The sequence below is a fragment of the Ruditapes philippinarum genome, unplaced genomic scaffold (genome assembly GCF_026571515.1).
Source record: "Ruditapes philippinarum isolate M1 unplaced genomic scaffold, ASM2657151v2 ctg1397_1_1_1_1, whole genome shotgun sequence".
Classification (NCBI taxonomy): domain Eukaryota; kingdom Metazoa; phylum Mollusca; class Bivalvia; order Venerida; family Veneridae; genus Ruditapes; species Ruditapes philippinarum.
The window spans coordinates 590,442-609,658 of NW_026859154.1; the positions used below are offsets into that span (position 1 = coordinate 590,442).

General features: G+C 32.2%; 1 protein-coding gene across 1 annotated transcript; it reads left to right on the plus strand.

Annotated features, from left to right (window-relative positions):
• LOC132755456 (twinfilin-1-like) lies at window positions 1-18,648 on the plus strand. The gene is made up of 10 exons (XM_060746324.1): window positions 1-82; window positions 2,892-2,969; window positions 3,994-4,044; window positions 5,139-5,266; window positions 6,138-6,233; window positions 8,349-8,453; window positions 14,882-14,990; window positions 16,577-16,744; window positions 17,562-17,683; window positions 18,471-18,648. The coding sequence occupies exons 1-10, from the start codon at window positions 58-60 to the stop codon at window positions 18,618-18,620; spliced, it is 1,032 nt and encodes a 343-aa protein (XP_060602307.1). The 5' UTR covers window positions 1-57; the 3' UTR covers window positions 18,621-18,648.
• The last annotated feature ends 569 nt before the right edge of the window (window positions 18,649-19,217 follow it).

Sequence of the window (19,217 nt, forward strand, 5' to 3'; positions counted from 1 at the left end):
GTGATACGTAGGTGTTTACAATATTTCTACTTCCGTGTTTCTCGAAATCAAAGAAAAATGTCTCATCAAACTGGTATTTCAGGTAAATGAAGGGATTAAATGAATACGTATAGATATTTTACATATATCTTGCATTTTTCATATATATTTCTAGCATTGAAAGTCGTGATGTTAGTTTTAATCTGTGATGAAATTTATCTTTCGCCGGTAAAATAAGTGGGTGGGGAATATTGAGTCAGTATCATGGTTAAAAATATTTGTTTCTACTACATTTTTTCTTGATTTGAAAATTAATCTATTTAATATCCCAGCTATATTTACTTTTGAAACACAAAAATATTGTTTTATCCTAAAACAAGAACTTCTTAATTTCGAAAATGGCACATCCAATTAGATCCCAGGTTACCTCAGATAAATACTTAGGCGTTGATTAAAATTGGTACCCGCCACGGGGGCCTATATACAGGTGAGCGACTTCAGTGCCATCATGGCCCTCTTGTTTGATTTCCTTTTAAATATACACATGTAGTCTATAGCTGGGCAAGCCAAAGCCTGGGCCCGCTTCCCGGACCCGTCCTTTGTCTTCCCTGTATAATAAAATATTTATTTTCTCAATCAGAAGAAAGTTAAAATATAACTTGATCACATGACTTCCCTCTTCCCTCATAAAAGAGCTTCTGAAAATAGAAGAAAATACCATCGGCAACAATATTATATAACAATCTGTTAATATATTGTAGTCAAATTATAAATACTGAAACCAAACTCTTTTCCAATTCTCTTTTAAAATAACTTTGTTATAAGTAACATAACATTTACTGGCCAGATGGATCGAAAAATATTATGCACAGTAAAATATAAATTTGATATAAATATGATTTGGTTATGTCACACAAGTTCTAAGCGTATGTTATAAATGAAGTGTGAAATTCAAAATTTGAGGTTAGTTTATTGAAGTAAATTCTTTAGTCCTTATTTGTCTTTCATGTTTTTTGTTTTTTTTCTTGCAATAATGCAGCTACATTCATGTATATGTAGATTAAAACTAAGAAACTAAAACTAAACTATGTAAACAGGAAGAGAATAACAGAAAATAAATAATACATGTATTACAACAGACATTGCTTAAAGTGGATTGGTCTAGTACTACAATAGGCACATTTTTTATAAGTACATGTATATCAAATATTTTAAAAACAAAATTTATAGAAACTTATTCTTTTATTATGCTCCCCGAAAAATTTCGGGGGAGCATATAGTCGTCGGGTTGTCCGTCAGTCCGTCCATCCGTACCTCCCGAATTCGTGTCCGGCCCATAACTTTGTTATTTGAAGTCGGATTTTAAAACTATTTCACAGAAATGATCACCATATTGAGACGACGTGTCGCGCGCAACATTTGGCTCGCTTCCTTGAAGGTCAAGGTCACAGCATGACCTTGCAGCAAAATCATGTCCGGCCCATAACTTTGTTATTTGAAGTTGGATTTTACTATTTCACACGAAATGATCACCATATTTAGAGGACATGTCGCGCGCAACATTTGGGTCGCTACCCTTGATGGTCAAGGTCACAGCATGACCTTGCAGCGAAATCGTGTCCGGCCCATAACTTTGTTATTTTGAAGTCGGATTTTAAAACTTTGTCACAGAAATGATTCACCATATTTGTGACGATGTGTCGCGCGCAACATTTGGCTCGCTACCTTGAAGGTCAAGGTCACAGCATGATCTTGCAGCAAAAATCGTGTCCGGTCCATAATTTCATTATATTTGAAGTAGGATTTTAAAAACTTTTTCAGCAGAAATGATCGCCATATTGAGACGACGTGTCGCGCGCAAACATTTGGCTCGCTAACTTGAAGGTCAAGGTCACAGCATGAAACTTGCAGCAAAATCGTGTCCGGTCCTAATATCATTGTTTGAAGTCAGATTTTAAAAATATTTTTCACAGAAATGATCACCATATTAAGACGACGTGTTGCACGTAACATTGTGAGTTGCTAACCCTTGAAGGTCAAGGTCACAGCATGACCTTGGCAGCAAAATCGTGTCCGGCCCATAACTTTGTTATTTGAAGTCGGATTTTAAAACTTTTTCACAGAAAATGATCACCATATCCAGACAAAGTGTCGGCGAGCAACATTTTGGCTCGCTACCTTGAAGGTCAAGGTCACAGCATGACCTTGCAGCAAATTTGTGTCCGGCCCATAACTTTGTTATTTGAAGTTGGATTTTAAAACTATTTCACAGAAATGATCACCATATTGAGATGATGTGTCATGCGCAACATTTGGGTTGCTACCTTGAAGGTCAAGGTCACAGCATGACCTTGCAGCAAAATCATGTCCGGCCCATAACTTTGTTATTTGAAGTTGGATTTTACTATTACACAAAAATGATCACCATATTGAGACAATGTGTCGTGCACAACATTTGGGTTATTTTTACACTTTGAACTTTGTCTGTGACATAACTCTGACACTACAAGAGGTATACCTTCCTGTGTCCAAAACCTATTCGGGGAGCATCACCCGGTTCAACCGGCTCTTGTTTTTTATATTTTCATATAATAAAATATTTTAAAAGAATATTTAGAGAGTTTTAAGTGATTTAGTATGAACATTTATAGGATGAAATTTTTTTTTCCCAGAATATTATCTACTGTATATAAAGTATCAGATTTTTTTTCTAACACTTACCAAGAACGTTTATATATAATTTTTTCATTGGTTTGTTATCATATATGATACTTAATAATAACATGGTATAATTTTAATATAAGTCACTTTAACACTTGACTGGAAAATAAGACTATGTACATGTAGGCTTGCTCATGATGTTGAAAGCCAAATTGATTGATTGTAAAATGTAAACTTTTGTCTATTTTTAGCATCAGATGATCTGAAAGACTTCCTTTCGAAAGCTAGAGATGGACATTTGAGACTGATCAAGATTTCAATTGCTAATGGTATTTATATATTAGGTTTATCTGTACCTTTCTAGAATTCTATTTTTAGTTCAACCCGCATACATGTATATAGGAAATACTGAGTTAGTTATAAATTTAAGAAACAAAGGTTTTTATTAAGAAATTGAATTGTATTTTGGTGTATTCAGTTATGTTTCACCATGTATAAGTGTGAACAGTATGCGTGTATTACTGACATTATTTTTAATTTTATATGCTTCAATTACATGCATGATAATATTTACAAATTTAGTAGTTTCCGTAAGTTAAACCTTTTCCCTCATATAAGCGTGTTTCAACAGCTTTTTGCCCCCCCCCCCCTTTTGAGGCCTCAAACAGTGAAAAAATGCCCTTTTTAGTCCCAAACACTGGTTTTCGTTTGAGAAATGTTGTTAAAAAAAGTGACCATTTTTCGGCGCCGTTCCCCATCCAAATGTTACATCAGGGGGTTGCCAGAAGGGGGCACGTTTGGGGGGTTTGAAGGGGGGGCGGAGTCCCCTCTCATCGCCAAGAAAATTTTGGACATGTGACAGGCTAAAAATGACCTCAGGCCGATCTTAGGGTAACTAGTAACAGACGCTGAAAAGCCTTTTACTCTATCTCAATTCATTGAGAAGTTGCAGCACTTTGAAATCAGTTTTGATGGAAAAAAACAATGCAAAATAGTGATTTTTGGCTATTTTGAGACGTCCCCCCGTTGGTAACAGGCAATTTAAGATTGAGCATGCTGTTACAGAGACTATGGTGTAGTCAACATTTGTGCCAAGTTTCAACTTGTAACAGGAGGCTTTTCAATGAAAAGGGCCATTTTTCGCAATATGCTCATGGGGTAAAAGGTTAAGCATTGGTACATATTGATTCTTCAATTTTATTACAAATCTTGATTATTTATAATTTATATTAAAGTTTAGAGCATGGAATTTTTCTTCAATTATTTTGAAATCAATTCGTAATTTATAAATGAACATTATTTGCTTAATTTTAAAGTTGTGCCAGTTGACTCACATTTACATGTATATTTCAGAAAAACTTGAACTGTCAAATAGTGAATCACCATCAGGGACATGGGAAGAAGATATCCTTTTTATATGTGTCTAATTATCCGTACCATATTGAAATCAAAAGTGACTTAAGCCTTTGCCACCAGTATAGAACCAGGCCAGTCTGTACATCCATGCTGTCTAAACCAGGCTCTATAATGTTGATACATTGTAGCTCAAATTTGTATTTTGATTTTGAAATCTCTTTAACTTCAAATGGACTGTTCTAAATTCAAACCAGTGTAAATCTGTTACACTGATTTAACAAGGGTTAAATGATGTCATTGATTTTGTTGCCCACACAATTCATGCTATAGCATTTCCTTTATATCTGTCTTTATTTGTTGAAAGCTTGACAGTCTGAATGTTAATTGATAATTGAAAACTATCTTAATTATTTGATACTAAGACCAAAACACAGTCTTTAGAGCTGCAGTATACCCTTTAATTTATAATGGTAGTTTGTCTTAAAACCAAACACAGAACTATTGCAAGAAATAAACTAAACACTTCATGAAATAACTTGCAATAACAGTACAAGCAATATTGATTTGTTGTCATCACAGTAACAGTGCTAGTAAAATGGTTTATTTGTCTAAACACCAAATGCAGTATGAAATGCACAGTAGTAATGTATAATTATGATATTTGTAAACAGAATGAAATCTACAGTTAGTTTAAACATATTTATTTAAGCTCCATTGCGAAACAAGTTCTTGCAACTTACATTAATCACTTTTGCGTCTGCCTCCTGGAACCACACAGTACAGGTGTCATTTGAAGAAACATGGTCGTGACCTAAGTAGTGCTTGAACCCATGATCTCTGGGTTGAGAGGCAAACACCTTAACCACTAGGCCACCACTCCCTTTGAATGTACTGTTACAGTGAGTGTTCAGTAATTAAGTCTTAGCCTGATGGAGGTGACAGAATCTTCATGGTCTGCACTGTTTGCTATTCAGTTACTGTTGAACATATTTTATAAATTTTCCTAAAATAACAAATTGCTAGTCCATATTGAAAGAAAGTACAAATAAGGTATATAGCTTGGTAAGGGTTTTTATTGCTAATTTGTCTTAAAAACATGCATTATTAACAATAAAAGTATTATTTACCTTAATTATGAGAACATTATGACAATTTAGTGATACCTCAACTTGAGGAGAAGCAGCCATGTTACATCATGTACAGAATGGACTCCAAGAACAATCAGGGATATGAGTGGCTATTTATAGCTTGGTCCCCAGATTTCTCACCTGTAAGTTTATTTATTTTTCAAATCACATTGGTTTCGTTATATAACCAAGATTAAATAGGGAATTAAGGAAAATGTGAGATAGTCTAAGTTAATTTCTCTGATAACAGTTGCATTATTTCACTTTCTTGCTGCAGTGTAAATCATCTGACAAAGTGTACCACATATATAGTAAACTCCAATTATAACTATATATACCATTTATAACGTTGATGTTGCCGCCATACCAACACTTGTTTTCAAATTTGTTGCCTCCCAGGTATAAAAATATCTGAATTTTTACAGTCCCCTGAATAATGTTAAAAGCAGAGTTTACCGTAGTTTGCTAACACAATGATATAAACATTTAATTTCAATAAAAAATGTTAATTATAATTATTACCTGATATCTTATATAAATGTAATTTGGTATTTTTAACTGTTTTCTGAAATTCTAAAAACGTCAACGTTCGCGAACTGTTGACCGGTCAACAATTTTGACTGTTTCCCTAGCGTGATCTGACGTCATTGACGTCATAGAGGATTCCCAATTGAAGCGTCCATCGATCATGATCATAAACCAGACGTGACGTTACATAGTTAAAGTATTAAGTTTAATTATTAACATATATGCAAAACTATATTTTTTTGTTGCAAGTACTGTTAAAACAGTAATTGATCAGGTAATAAAACAGTTATTGCATACGTGATTTGGGAACAGTCAAACAGTTGTCCCTCGGTGTCGGGGATAGTGTTTTGAACTGTTGCCCTCGGCCTACGGCCTTGGGCAACAGTACAAAACACTACCCCCTCCACCTCGGGCCAACATTTTGACTGTTCCCAAATCGCATATGAAATAACTGTATAATGATATTATCATCACATATTGATGTAGGTAAGAGAAAAGATGTTGTACGCTGCAACAAGGTCGACATTGAAGACAGAGTTTGGAACAGGAATTATCAAGAATGAAATGTTTGGAACAGTTCAGGTATTTTTGTTGACTTTTTGAAGTTTTTAGTCACTGATTCTTATCCCTTCAATAATTGCAAAGCGCAATGAAGACAAAACAATGGCACCAACACAGCTGATAAACAATTCTTCTTTTTATGCTCCCCGAAAAATTTCAGGGGAGCATATAGTCGCCGCCTTGTCCGTCCGTCTGTCCGTCCGTCCCCTTTTCTTGTCCGGGACATAACTTTGAAACAACAAGAGGTATCAACATGAAACTTTGTAGGTTGAAAGATCTCATTGAGTAGGTGTGCAGTGCACAAGAACCGTAACTCTGCCTTGCCTAATTTTTTAATAATTCCCCTTTGTTTATTTTTACAGTTTGAACTTTGTCCGGGACATAACTCTAAAACTATAAGAGGTATCAACATGAAACTTTGTAGGTAGATAGATCTCATTAAGTAGGTGTGCAGTGCACAAGAACCGTAACTCTGCCTTGCCTAATACTTGAAGAATTATCACCCTTTGTTTATTTGTACACTTTGAACTTTGTCCGAGACATAACTCTAAAACTATAAGAGTTGTCAGCCTGAAACTTTGCAGATAGATAGATCTCATTGAGTAAGTTTGAAATGCACAAGAACCGTAACTCTGTCTTGCCTAATTTTGGAGTTATTGCCCTTTGTTCATTTTGACACTTTGAACTTTGTCCGGGACATTACTCTAAAATTATAAGAGATATCAACATGAAACTCTGTAGATAGATAGGTCTCATTGGGTAAAAGTGCAGTGTTTAAGAATTATAACTCTGCCTTGCCTTATTTTGAAGTTATTGCCCTTTGTTTATTTTTACTTTTTTACTTTTGTCAGGGACAATTTTTACTTTTTTACTTTTGTCCGGGACATAACTCTATAACTATTAGAGATATCAACATGAAACTTTGTAGGTAGATAGATATCATTGGATAGAACTGCAATGCTTAAAAAATCTAAACAAAGCCTTGTCTTATTTTGGAGTTATTGCCCTTTGTTCATTTTTACACTTTGAATTTTACCCGGGACATAACTCTGAAACTATAAGAGATATCATCAAGAAACTTTTTAGATTGATAGATCTCATTGAATAGAAGTGCTGTGCAAAAAAACATAACTCCGCCTTGCTTAATTTTGGAGTTTTTGCCCTTTGTTCATTTTTTTGTACTTTCCTGTGTGGGAAAAAATTTTTCCGGGGGGGCAAACCCCCCCGGTTTTTAACCAATTTTTATGTTGTTTTTTTTCAAAAGAAAGGGACAAGTTTGGAAAAAATACAAAGGGTTTGGGTCCGGGGGGAAAGGGACAGTGATTTAAAGGGAGGGAAGGGTTTTTAATCACTGGTTTAAATAATTGAATTGTATAGGCCCCCTTTCAAAAAACCCCGTTTCCCAATTTATATGAATTTTGGTTTTACTTGGTGGGGGGCCAAAACAGGGGAGCTGAGTTTCAAAACCCATGCCCCTTTTGAAATTTTAATTATTTGGGATAAAACCCTTAAAACCCAAAAACCCCCTTTTAAAAGTTAAAAAACCTGGGGTTTAAATTTAAAAACTGGGAAATTCAAATGGATTGGTTTTTTTAAAAATTTTTTACTAAGACTAGAAAATTACCCTCTGTCAGCATTTCCCAAACACCTTTTTTAAATTTTTGGATTTCAAAATTTGGGAAACTCTAAAAAATAAATGGGAAAGGGAAAGGGTTTTAAAATTTTAAAAACATTTAATTGAAACCCTAAAAAAGGGGGTTTACTTTTTCCAAGGCCTCCAAATTTTTCAAAAATGGTTTTTACAGAATAAAAGGGCCCCTTTTTAAACTTTTAAAAAATTCTACAAATTTTCCCCAAAATTCCCCCTTTTTTTTACTTTAAACCCCTGAGAAAAGTAAGAAAAAGGCTGTTCCCCTTTAGGAGGGCTCCCTTGGTTTTTTAAAAAGTCCCCCTTTGGGATGAAAGAAATCGGGAAAATTTTGACATTTTGGGTTTTAAAACCAATTTTCTTTTTTAAAATTTAAAAAAAACAGAAAATTGACAAAACGTATGAATATAAAAAACCCTTTTAAACTACCCCGTTTTAAACCTGTAAAAATAAATTTTAAAAGAAACAAATTTACTTAAAAATTACAGGAAGATATATCTCTGGCAGGATATAAGAAACATTTGGTCGCACAGAATGCTAAAGCTCCACTTACTGCGGCAGAGGAGGAACTCGAGTTTATCAAACAATCAGAGGTATTACATTAGTCTAATCTCTCTCTCATCAACATGTATAATTAATATAACAATTCTCATTTGTCAGACTAATAAATTTATATTTGTCAGGCTTAAAAATCCATATTTGTAGGACATAAAAAATGTATTTTGTCAGACATAAAAAAATCAATATTTGTCAGACTGATAGATCTATATTTGTCTGAGTGATAAGTTTTTTATTGTTAGCCTTATAAAAAATATTATGTATTTGTCAGCCTTAAAAATCTATGCTTGTTGGACTGATAGATCAATATTTGTCAGTCTTATAAATTTTATTAATAAGACTAATAAATCCATATTTGTGAAACTAATTAACATTTTTTTTTGTTTTTGTTTAAACTTTTAAAATTTTTTTTGGTGAATTAAATTTGGGGGTTTTTTGGGAAATTTTTTAAAGCCCTTCTTAAAAAGGGATATGTCCCACAAATTAAAAATACTTTGAAAAGAAAAATGGAAAAATTAAATTTTGGTTTTCCGGGGAAAATTTTGTTTGGAACTTTTTGGTGGATTTTTATTGGGGCCTTTTTTTTTTTTAGTAAAAATTTTTTCACTCTGGGAAAAAAAAGTCACCCCTTCGACCCAAAGGGGTTTAGGAAATTTTAAAAAATGGTTGATGGATTAGTCAGTTGTTGGCTAATGCCTGAACCAATGTGTGAATAAATATTTGTGGTGTTGCTACAAAGTTTTTCCTCAGAACCTTTCAGTTTTAGCTTGACTTTTCAATGAATAAAGGGAGCTATTGTAGTCACCCAGACTTTCGGGTAATATTTTTGTTAAGTTGGTATTTCCAAAAACTATTGAAGAGAAGTGGTTTAAACTTTACACAATTGTTTTATGTCATTATCTAACATGATGGGCATAGGTCCCATAACTATTGAGATACCATTTTACAGAGTTATGTTCCTTTATTTAATGTTAAGCACTGAGAATAATCAAGTGGGCTGTCTTATGGACAGTGTTCTTGTTATAAAATGTCCTAACTATGAAAGATATTGAAAGATCTGATATCAGCAGTATCTAACTATGGTTTTATAAAAGATAACTGACTTGACATTATGTATGAATGTATAAATACACCTTCCTCAGCTTTGTATATGTATGCTGTATAACAAATATTATACTAACATGATATCACTTTAATAAAAAATAGTTTTGCCATTAAATAATCATGTATAATTATACCCTGTATAAAGAGGTAACAAGTAAAATAACCACCTTGCATTTTAATAATCATTATTTATCATATAACAAAGATTATATTAAAGATACTAATATATAATATGTCTATATGTTATTATTACCTGCTTTTAACTTTAGTTTGTCATTGGTCCATATGTAAGTAGATTGTCTTAGCCTCTATAGGCATGGTCTATACAAGCATGAACTAGCTTACATTTTCTGTTTGAATCACATAAACTTTATATTTATATATCATAAGTGAATACCTCCAGACAAATTATGAGATCTTTTTTTTTCCAAACATTTTCCACCATAAGTGCAACTCATTCTAGAAAATATTAGCTTTTTGTACTTTTAGAGACTGGAAGATGAACCATGTATCTGTTCTAAACTTGATTGACAACTATCAAGCTACATGTATCAAGCTACGATATTGGATCACAGTTTAATATTGTAGCCTCTGATTGGCTGATTAGTCATTCTGATTTGAAATTGACCAATGAGAATGGTTTTTCTTCAGTGACTGGTTGACTGTTATTGACCAATGAGAATGGTTTTTCTTCAGAAACTGGTTGACTGTTATTGACCAATGAAAATGGGTTTTCTTCAGAGACTTGTTGACTGTTATTTACCAATGAGAATGGTTTTTCTTCAGAGACTGGTTGACTGTTATTGACCAATGAGAATGGTTTTTCTTCATAGACTGGTTGACTGTTATTGATCAATAAGAATGGTTTTTCTTCAGATACTGGTTGACTGTTATTGACCAATGAGAATGGTTTTTCTTCATAGACTGGTTGTCTGTTATTGACCAATTAGAATGGGTTTTCTTCAGAGACTTGTTGACTGTTATTTACCTATAAGAATGTTTTTTCTTCAGAAACTGGTTTACTGTTATTGACCAATGAGAATGGTTTTTCTTCAGAGACTGGTTGACTGTTATTCACCAATAAGAATGGTTTTTCTTCAGAGACTGGTTGACTGTTATTGACCAATGAGAATGGTTTTTCTTCAGAAACTGGTTGACTGTTATTGACCAATGAAAATGGGTTTTCTTTAGAGACTTATTGACTGTTATTTACCAATAAGAATGGTTTTTCTTCAGAAACTGGTTGACTGTTATTGACCAATGAGAATGTTTTTTCTTCAGAGACTTGTTGACTTTTATTTACCTATAAGAATGGTTTTTCTTCAGAAACTGGTTGACTGTTATTGACCAATAAGAATGGTTTTTCTTCAGAGACTGGTTGACTGTTATTGACCAATGAGAATGGTTTTTATTCAGAAACTGGTTGACTGTTATTGACCAATGAGAATGGTTTTTCTTCAGAGACATGTTGACTGTTATTAACCAATAAGAATGGTTTTTCTTCAGAAACTGGTTGACTGTTATTGAAAAATGAGAATGGTTTTTCTTCAGAGACTGGTTGACTGTTATTGACCAATGAGAATGATTTTTCTTCAGAAACTGGTTGACTGTTATTGACCAATGAGAATGGTTTTTCTTCAGAGACTTGTTGACTGTTATTTACCAATAAGAATGTTTTTTCTTCAGAAACTGGTTGACTGTTATTGACCAATGAGAATGGTTTTTCTTCAGGGACTGGTTGATTGTTATTGACCAATGAGAATGGTTTTTCTTCAGAAACTGGTTGACTGTTATTGACCAATGAGAATGTTTTTTCTTCAGAGACTTGTTGACTGTTACTTACCAATAAGAATGGTTTTTCTTCAGAAACTGGTTGACTGTTATTGACCAATGAGAATGGTTTTTCTTCAGAGACTGGTTGACTGTTATTGACCAATGAGAATGGTTTTTCTTCAGAAAATGGTTGACTGTTATTGACCAATGAAAATGGTTTTTCTTCAGAGACTTGTTGACTGTTATTTACCAATAAGAATGGTTTTTCTTCAGAAACTGGTTGACTGTTATTGACCAATAAGAATGGTTTTACTTCAGAGACTGGTTGACTATTCTGGCTATGTCTGTAGTATATAAGTATTATAAATAGTTCTTCACCGTCCTCTTTTAATTCCCATGATCATTGTACAACTATATCATAAATGTATTTTGATTTATCTTAACTCACAACATATTGGTAACTGTTCATTTAATTGAGCGTCCCAAATGATATACTTGAATGAAGCTATAAATATGTGAGAAACTAGTAGTACTATTAATAGGTACTATCAATAAATAATTGTAATTTGTATGAAGAAACCATTTTCTGACATTTGTGTTGGGTGGTCTTTTAATACAAGATTAACGGTGTTAATTAAATGACCAATAGCAAAGTTATTTGTGAGAGTAAGTTACCTAAATATATTTTCTTTTTGAGAAATCTGTTTTAACCTTGGATTTAAACTAAATTTGTATATACAGTACACTTGTAAATGTAACTTTAGCATGACTTATATTGGTAGAATTTTTTAATTATTTGAACTATTTTATTTATGATTTTTTAGAAACTTGAGATGCAGGTACTGTTAGTGTGTGATAATTGAGAGAAAGAAGAATGTGTTACTAATTTGTTAACAGGTGGTCAGTCAATTTTTTTTACAAGAATTTTATTATTATTATTTTCCTTTATTTTTACAAATAAAAGGTATTGAATTCTTAAACTTATAGACATGAATAAGGCTTAGCAGTTTTTTTTTTTAATACAAATTTTGTTTACTGTTGTAAGTCCAAAATTTTAAGACAATCTGATTTGTTAAAGCATTAGCTGTGTTGAATTTGTTGAAAAATGTTTTCTTAATAAATTACATTTAATATTTATATTTGCTAACTTTCTGATAATTTTTATTATCTATTATTTATTTATATAAATTACAAATTTGATGTATAGGGATTAATGTTGACCATTTTAACATAATTTTAATGCATTCTTAAAACTAGACTGTCTAGTTTGTGTGATTGTAAGAGTTGTTGTTTATAAACAGTTGCTTTATTGTTGTTTATAAACAGTTGTTTTATTGTTGTTTTTAAACAGTTGTAATGATTGAAGCTAGTTATTTTGTACATGTATGTAGATTTTGATGTAGATATTTTTGAAGATGATATGCATATTGTAAACAATGCATACAAATTATTTGTGTTATAATTGAAAGATTTTTGGTGAGTTGTTAAGAAAGTGAATATTGTTTGGATTATTTGTTGTCTGGACTGAAAACCACTGTAGTCTGAATAATTTTCTAAATCATACCAAAAGCTTTGGCTCAGAAACTAAATGTTGAAACAAGTTTCACTGTATAGCTACAAACTGTAGATTATGTTGTGTTTTTTTATATAATATCTTAGTGATTTTTTAAGTGTGCCACTTTCCCTTGTCCTAAAAGTATATATTTTCCCCAGATTTCTGAAAAAGATTCCCCTCCACCAAAGAAGAATTTTTAAAAAAAATTAAGATTCAATCTATTGAAAGAGGCTCATTTCATTGAGGTTTTAAATGATAATTGTTTTGTATGTAATCAAATTTAACATAAAACTAACTTTTTTTTTTCCTGTTATAAACTTTCCCCTATTTCCCCTCTGAACTTTATGACTTGCCTTCAAAGTCCTTGTTATATATATTTTGACTTGCAAAGTGAGTTGATTTTAATTACAAGTACATTCATTATGCCTCGTAGTGCTTTCTTATCAACTACTTTGCATTCTTCTAAGCTAAGCCAAGCCAAAGAAATAAACAATATTATGCTTAAAATTGTAAAATGGATTTTGCTCTGCTTTGAAATTAGAACAGTCCATTCAAGGTTTAAGGAATTTCAATATTCAAAGTACCAATGTTGAGCTACCATCAAAATCAAGCCTGGTCAGACTCCATGGCAGTGCAAGTTGGCCTGGCTGTTGGCTCGATAATGATGGCAAAAACAGGTCAACTTTGGTTCCAGTAGTTTAACATTTATATGGTAGTGATTTATGCATGTGAAATACCAAGTGTCTTCAATTGTGCATAAATATACTTAAAAATAAATATTTTTTGAAGGAATATGGTAATTAGTCTTAAACTCCTGCATTTTGATTGGTTTGTTTTGAGCAAGAAATTTGAAATTGTCCAATAGTAGAGTGCTACATGTATATATAGTGACTGATTTCAATTTTTCTTGGTTTATCTTGTATATAAGTCTGTTATGTGGCATGAAGTGGAATATATATCATGTACATTGTTGTTGATCTAAGAAATGTACTTGTCTGGAAAAAAAAACACACACACAAAAAAAACAAAAACAAAAAAAAAACCAAATGGGAGAATAGACAAATTGTTGTATGATAAGTTTGCATTTCATTTACTTCTCTATTTTTATAATGATTTGGTTTTATCATAGATTTCAATATGTTTAATTTAGTAGCCGGTCACTTTTGGAGAAATTGCTAGTTACTGGTTAGATATCCAGTAAATCTGGTCAGGTGGACAATGACAGCAAGATATGACCAAAAATATGTAAAAATACAGTTTAACAAAGAATTTACGACTGTAAGCTATAAAAATTTAGTGATATCTTTATCCTGTTCTTTTCTCAACAGGAACTAATAAATAAGGCCATTTATGCATGAGTTCTTTTTATGAGCATTTTGAATTGAAATTAATAAATCCAACTATTTTGAAAAAATCAGTAACATGTAAATCTTTCTCCTTTACATAAATAACCTTTGTACTAGTATTCTTTTTGTTCATGAATTCAAGTTAAAACTCTATTTTTACAAGAGTTGCCTAAACAAATATGACTGCTCCATTACTGGTGTAACTTTGGATGGAAACTTTCATGTAAAACTTTTGTTTAAAGAAAATTACAGCAAATACCAGTATTGAGTGGCAAACATGACCCAAGCACCTAGTGTCCTATTATATGTTGATGATAGAAAAATGTAAAAATCATAACCGAAAGATTTTAACAAACACATGGTCACTTGTGGACACTCTTTAAAACAGTTTAAATATGAAGTGACTCTTTTTAAAGTGTTTATTAATAGGCATGAATAGAGTAAGATAGCAGAATGAAAACTAACATAACAAAATATGTCATTACTATTTTATGATTTCACATAATTATGTGCTGCTTACTTCAACAAATCATTACAAAGGCCATTCTGTCACATTACATGAGGTACTTGGGTAAAATTTTTATAATGGATTTTCATTACAATACAATTACGATAGTCATTTGTTTTCAGACAGGGCAAATTTACCTTCAAATCCTATATAACATTATGTTGTTTGTATTTTCAGACACGTACAGACATTCATATAGACACTAAACATCAGACAATGAAGAGTTTATCTTTCCCGATCTCAGATGATGCCGCTCATAGACTTGTTGATTTTTTAAAAGGAAAAAAAATTACTAGTAAACTGGGAAAATTTAATTTCAGTATTTTTAAAAAAACACAATTGTTGTAAAAGGGGCGCTTTTAAATTTGGTCTTTTTTTTCTCTGGGGTTTTCTTTGTAATCCTTCTTTAAATTTTATTTGAAAAAAAAATTGTTTTTTTTGTCTAAAAAAAATAATAATTTTTTTCATTTAAAAAATTTCAAAAATTATAATGTTGTCATAGAGATAAGGTAACTTTAATGATTCCCAGAAAGAATGTGGTTTCTAAATGAAAAAAAAATTCCAATATTACCACATAAATAAAATTCTTATATTTATTAACTTCAATTAAGTTTTCAGCAAACTGAATAAATTCATTTCAGGAACTTTCAATTTCAATTACATTTTGTTCAGCTTTTTGTCAACATTTCTTAGTTTATTTACTGTAGTAAATTTAGTTTCTATTAATTTGTCCCCTTAATGCAGTAACAGGTTATCTCCTTATTTTATTTAAAAGTAGTTAATCAATTACTGCCAAAAAAGTAACAAATTATTTCATGTTGTATTATATGGTATAGGCCAATAGGGGGATGATACAATAGAAAAAGGGAGTGAATGAGGTGGACACCGATGAAATGCAGGGGGACCATACAATAGAAAGGGGGAGTGAATGAGGTGGACACCGATGAAATACAGGGGGGACCATACAATAGGAAGGGGGAGTGAATGAGGTGGACACCGATGAAATGCAGGGGAGACCATACAATAGAAAGGGGGAGTGAATGAGGTAAACACCGATGAAATGAGGGGGGACCATACAATAGGGAAGGGGGGAGTGAATGAGGTGGACACTGATTGAAATGCAGGGGGACGCCATACATAGGGGGGAGTAATGAGGTGGACACCGATGAAATCAGGGGGGACCCATACAATAGAAGGGGGAGGTGAATGAGGTGGACCCGATTAAATGCAGGGGGGACCAGAGTAAAATGAGGTGGACACCGTGAATGCAGGGGGACCAGATAAGTAATGAGGTGGACACTGATGAAATGCAGGGGGACCATACAATAGGAAGGGGGAGTGAATAGGTGGACACGATGAACAAGCAGGGGACCATACAATAGGAAGGGGGACTGAATGAGGTGGGCACCGATGAAAATGCAGGGGGGACCCATAAAAATAGGAAGGGGGAGTGAAGAGATTGACCGATGAAATGCAGGGGACCATACAATAGAAAGGGGAGTGAATGAGGTTGACACCGATGAAATGCAGGGAGACCATACAATAAGGAGGGGGAGTGAATGAGGTGGACACCGATGAATGCAGGGGGATCATACAATTAGAAAGGGGGAGTGAAATGAGGTGGACACCGATAAATGCCAGGGGGACCACACAATAGGAAGGGGAGTTAATACAGGTGAAAACCAATGAAATGCAGGGGGGATGATTCAATAGAAAAGGGGAGTGAATGAGGTGGACACCAATGAAATGCAGGGGGGGGCATACAATAGAAAGGGGGAATGAATGAGGTGGACTTTGATAAAGTGCTGGGGGATGATACAATAGAAAGGGGAAAATGGTATTATAAAAAACATACCTTGTAACAGTAAATATTTAATTATAAATTACAGAAGTTGAATATATCAGGAGAGAGTATAGAGTTAGCAGATTCTGGTGATGTTTCTATAAGACAATTACCATCTAAAGTGCCTACAGAAGCTGCCAGATATCACTTGTTTGCATATAAACATACCCACGAGGGAGATACCCTAAACTCTAAAGGTAAACAACTCTTTCTCCAGTTGTCCTGTAAATGAGGTAACATGATGAAAAGGTAAATATTGAAAAAATGTATAAGCATGTTTGTTACATAGCTTTTCATTGGATAATTGTGACATTTATATAACAAAGCTTTTCATTGGATAATTGTGACATTTATAGTTTTATAATAATACACAGCTGCTGTCAATTTATGAACAAATCACTTTTTTCTCTCCAAAAGGAAGCATGTTGCATTATAAATTCATTATAAAAATTCCTGAAAGGTTATATGACCCTATATAAACAGTAATTTACAATATAACCCTCGCCTAGTGGCTAGGGTGATATACATGCAAATAATTGTTTATATAGGGCCACATAAGCTGTCAAAAAATCTTTATAACTCATAATATAAAACATGTTTTAAGGAGACAAAATTACCTGTTGGAATGTAATTGGTTTTAGATACTTTTGCGAGTTTAAAAGCTATGTTTACTCAATATAGAACTTTTGTTTCTCTCATTGTTAGTATATAGAACATTTTGTTTGTTTCTGTGTAAAGTATTTTTCCTTGAGTAAACCTTTCAAGAGTGGTATTAATCTTATATATAAAACAAACAAGTTTGACCTCTTATTTATGACATCATTAAATTTTGACATTACAAGCAGTGATAAATTTCATTTTTGGAGCAATGTGATAAAAAATGCAGATGAAAATGTTAATTCAGTGTTTATATTGGTATAAATAGATTTCAATGTTTATATGGGTATAAATGTTCTATTGATATATATTTCAGTGTTTATACGGGTATAAATGTTTTATCAATATATATTTCAGTGTTTATTTACTCTATGCCCGGGTATAAATGTCCTATTAAAGAGAGAATGTTGTATTCAGCTTGTAAAAACACCTTCATCAGTCAACTAGAAGAAACGCTAAAACTGGAAATAGAAAAAAAGGTTTGTATTTATTTTTTCCCTATTTCTATAATCAAATTAAATTTTTTGACTAATGCTTTCTTCTGGTTAAAGGGTTTATAAAAGGGGGAAATGGCTTTTAAAATGCATTTTAGTACAGGGTACCCAATCTGGAAAAAAGGGAAAATTGTTGTTTTGGGAGGAAGCACCCAACCCTACTCAGAACAACGGTGGTTTCCCTCGGGTGCTCACTCTCTGATATCTAAAAATTAAGGTCTTTTCCACCCCCCATTTAAAAGCTGGAGAGTCCCCCATAATTGTTTTCTGCGTTTTTTTTAAAACTTTAAAAAAAAAAAAATTTTTTCAAACTAATTTCTTAAATGGCTTTTTTACCCTTTCAATCTAAACAAAATATTTATTTTGAGGAAAAATTCAAAATTATGTATGGACTGAATAGCAAACAGTGCAGATCATTATCAGGCAGCTTGGATATGTCAGCTGATTTTGGTCTGCACTGGTTGCATGACTTACAGTTTATGACTGAAAATATACAAGATCAAGTACATTTCATAAGCATAATACCATATTTTCTGAATTGTTTACTTTTAAAAAGGACTAAATTAGTTTAATTATATCTGTTAATGCTGTAGTTATGGTAACAAAGTTCAAAAATCACCATGTATATATTGTCGTAAAACTTGTTGAAAAATCTTTTTTTAAGTGCGGCTTTTATTACACTTTAACTTTAAAAAAAAATTAATTGCTATGGTCAAAGTTAAATTTGAAAGTAAGAATTCTAAAGAATAATTTGTTCTGTCTATTTGTACAGCTGGAAATAGATGATGCTAGTGAGCTTACTGAAGAGTTTCTTTATGATGAATTGCACCCAAAGAAAAATATTGCCACAATGAAATTTGAAAAACCCAAAGGACCTGCAAGGAAAGGACCTAGAAAATTGATAAAGACCACAAAATTGTGACATAGAAATGAAATGGAAAACAAAAGCCTTAAAAAAGGGAAAAATTTATATAAAAAAATTTAAAGGGCGGATAGCTTTTTTTTTTAAACATGGGGAATTTGGATACATTTTCCCTTAAGAAAAAAAAAATTTTTAAATTTTTAATTACCTAAACTTTGGGGGATGGTAAAACCCCTTTTGGGTTTTAGAGTAAATTAGTTTATGTTTTTAAAAATTTTTGAGGATTCTATTGATAAAAAAACTTGACGTCATAATGAAACAAATCAAATAAATTTTATTGACATTTTATAAAAGGGACTTTCCCTTTTCCCACAAGAAAGGGATTGTTTTAATTTGTTAAATAATATTATTAGCATAATTTCAAAAAATTTCCTTATAATGCTCATTTAGCTTTGTTTTCCATGCTTTCATATAATTCAATTTCACTGTGTTTAGGGTTTTTTTTTTTATCTTTTTTTTTTCTTTTTTTGGGTAAAATTAAATTTTGGGTTTTTTTTTTTTTTTTCCCTTTTTTAAATTTACCCAGGTGGTTAAATAAAAATAAAAATTTAAATTTTCTCATAGTTTTTAAAAATACATCATGTAAAAAGTTTTAAT

What these genes read in the sequence shown, in the direction of transcription:
- LOC132755456 (XM_060746324.1), top strand. Translation starts at nt 58, where the DNA reads ATGTCTCATCAAACTGGTATTTCAG. An exon ending in ATCAGGGACATGGGAAGAAG is followed by an intron (nt 4,045 to 5,138) that starts ATATCCTTTTTA and finishes AATTATGAGAAC; the next exon opens with ATTATGACAATTTAGTGATA. An exon ending in AACTGGAAATAGAAAAAAAG is followed by an intron (nt 17,684 to 18,470) that starts GTTTGTATTTAT and finishes CTATTTGTACAG; the next exon opens with CTGGAAATAGATGATGCTAG.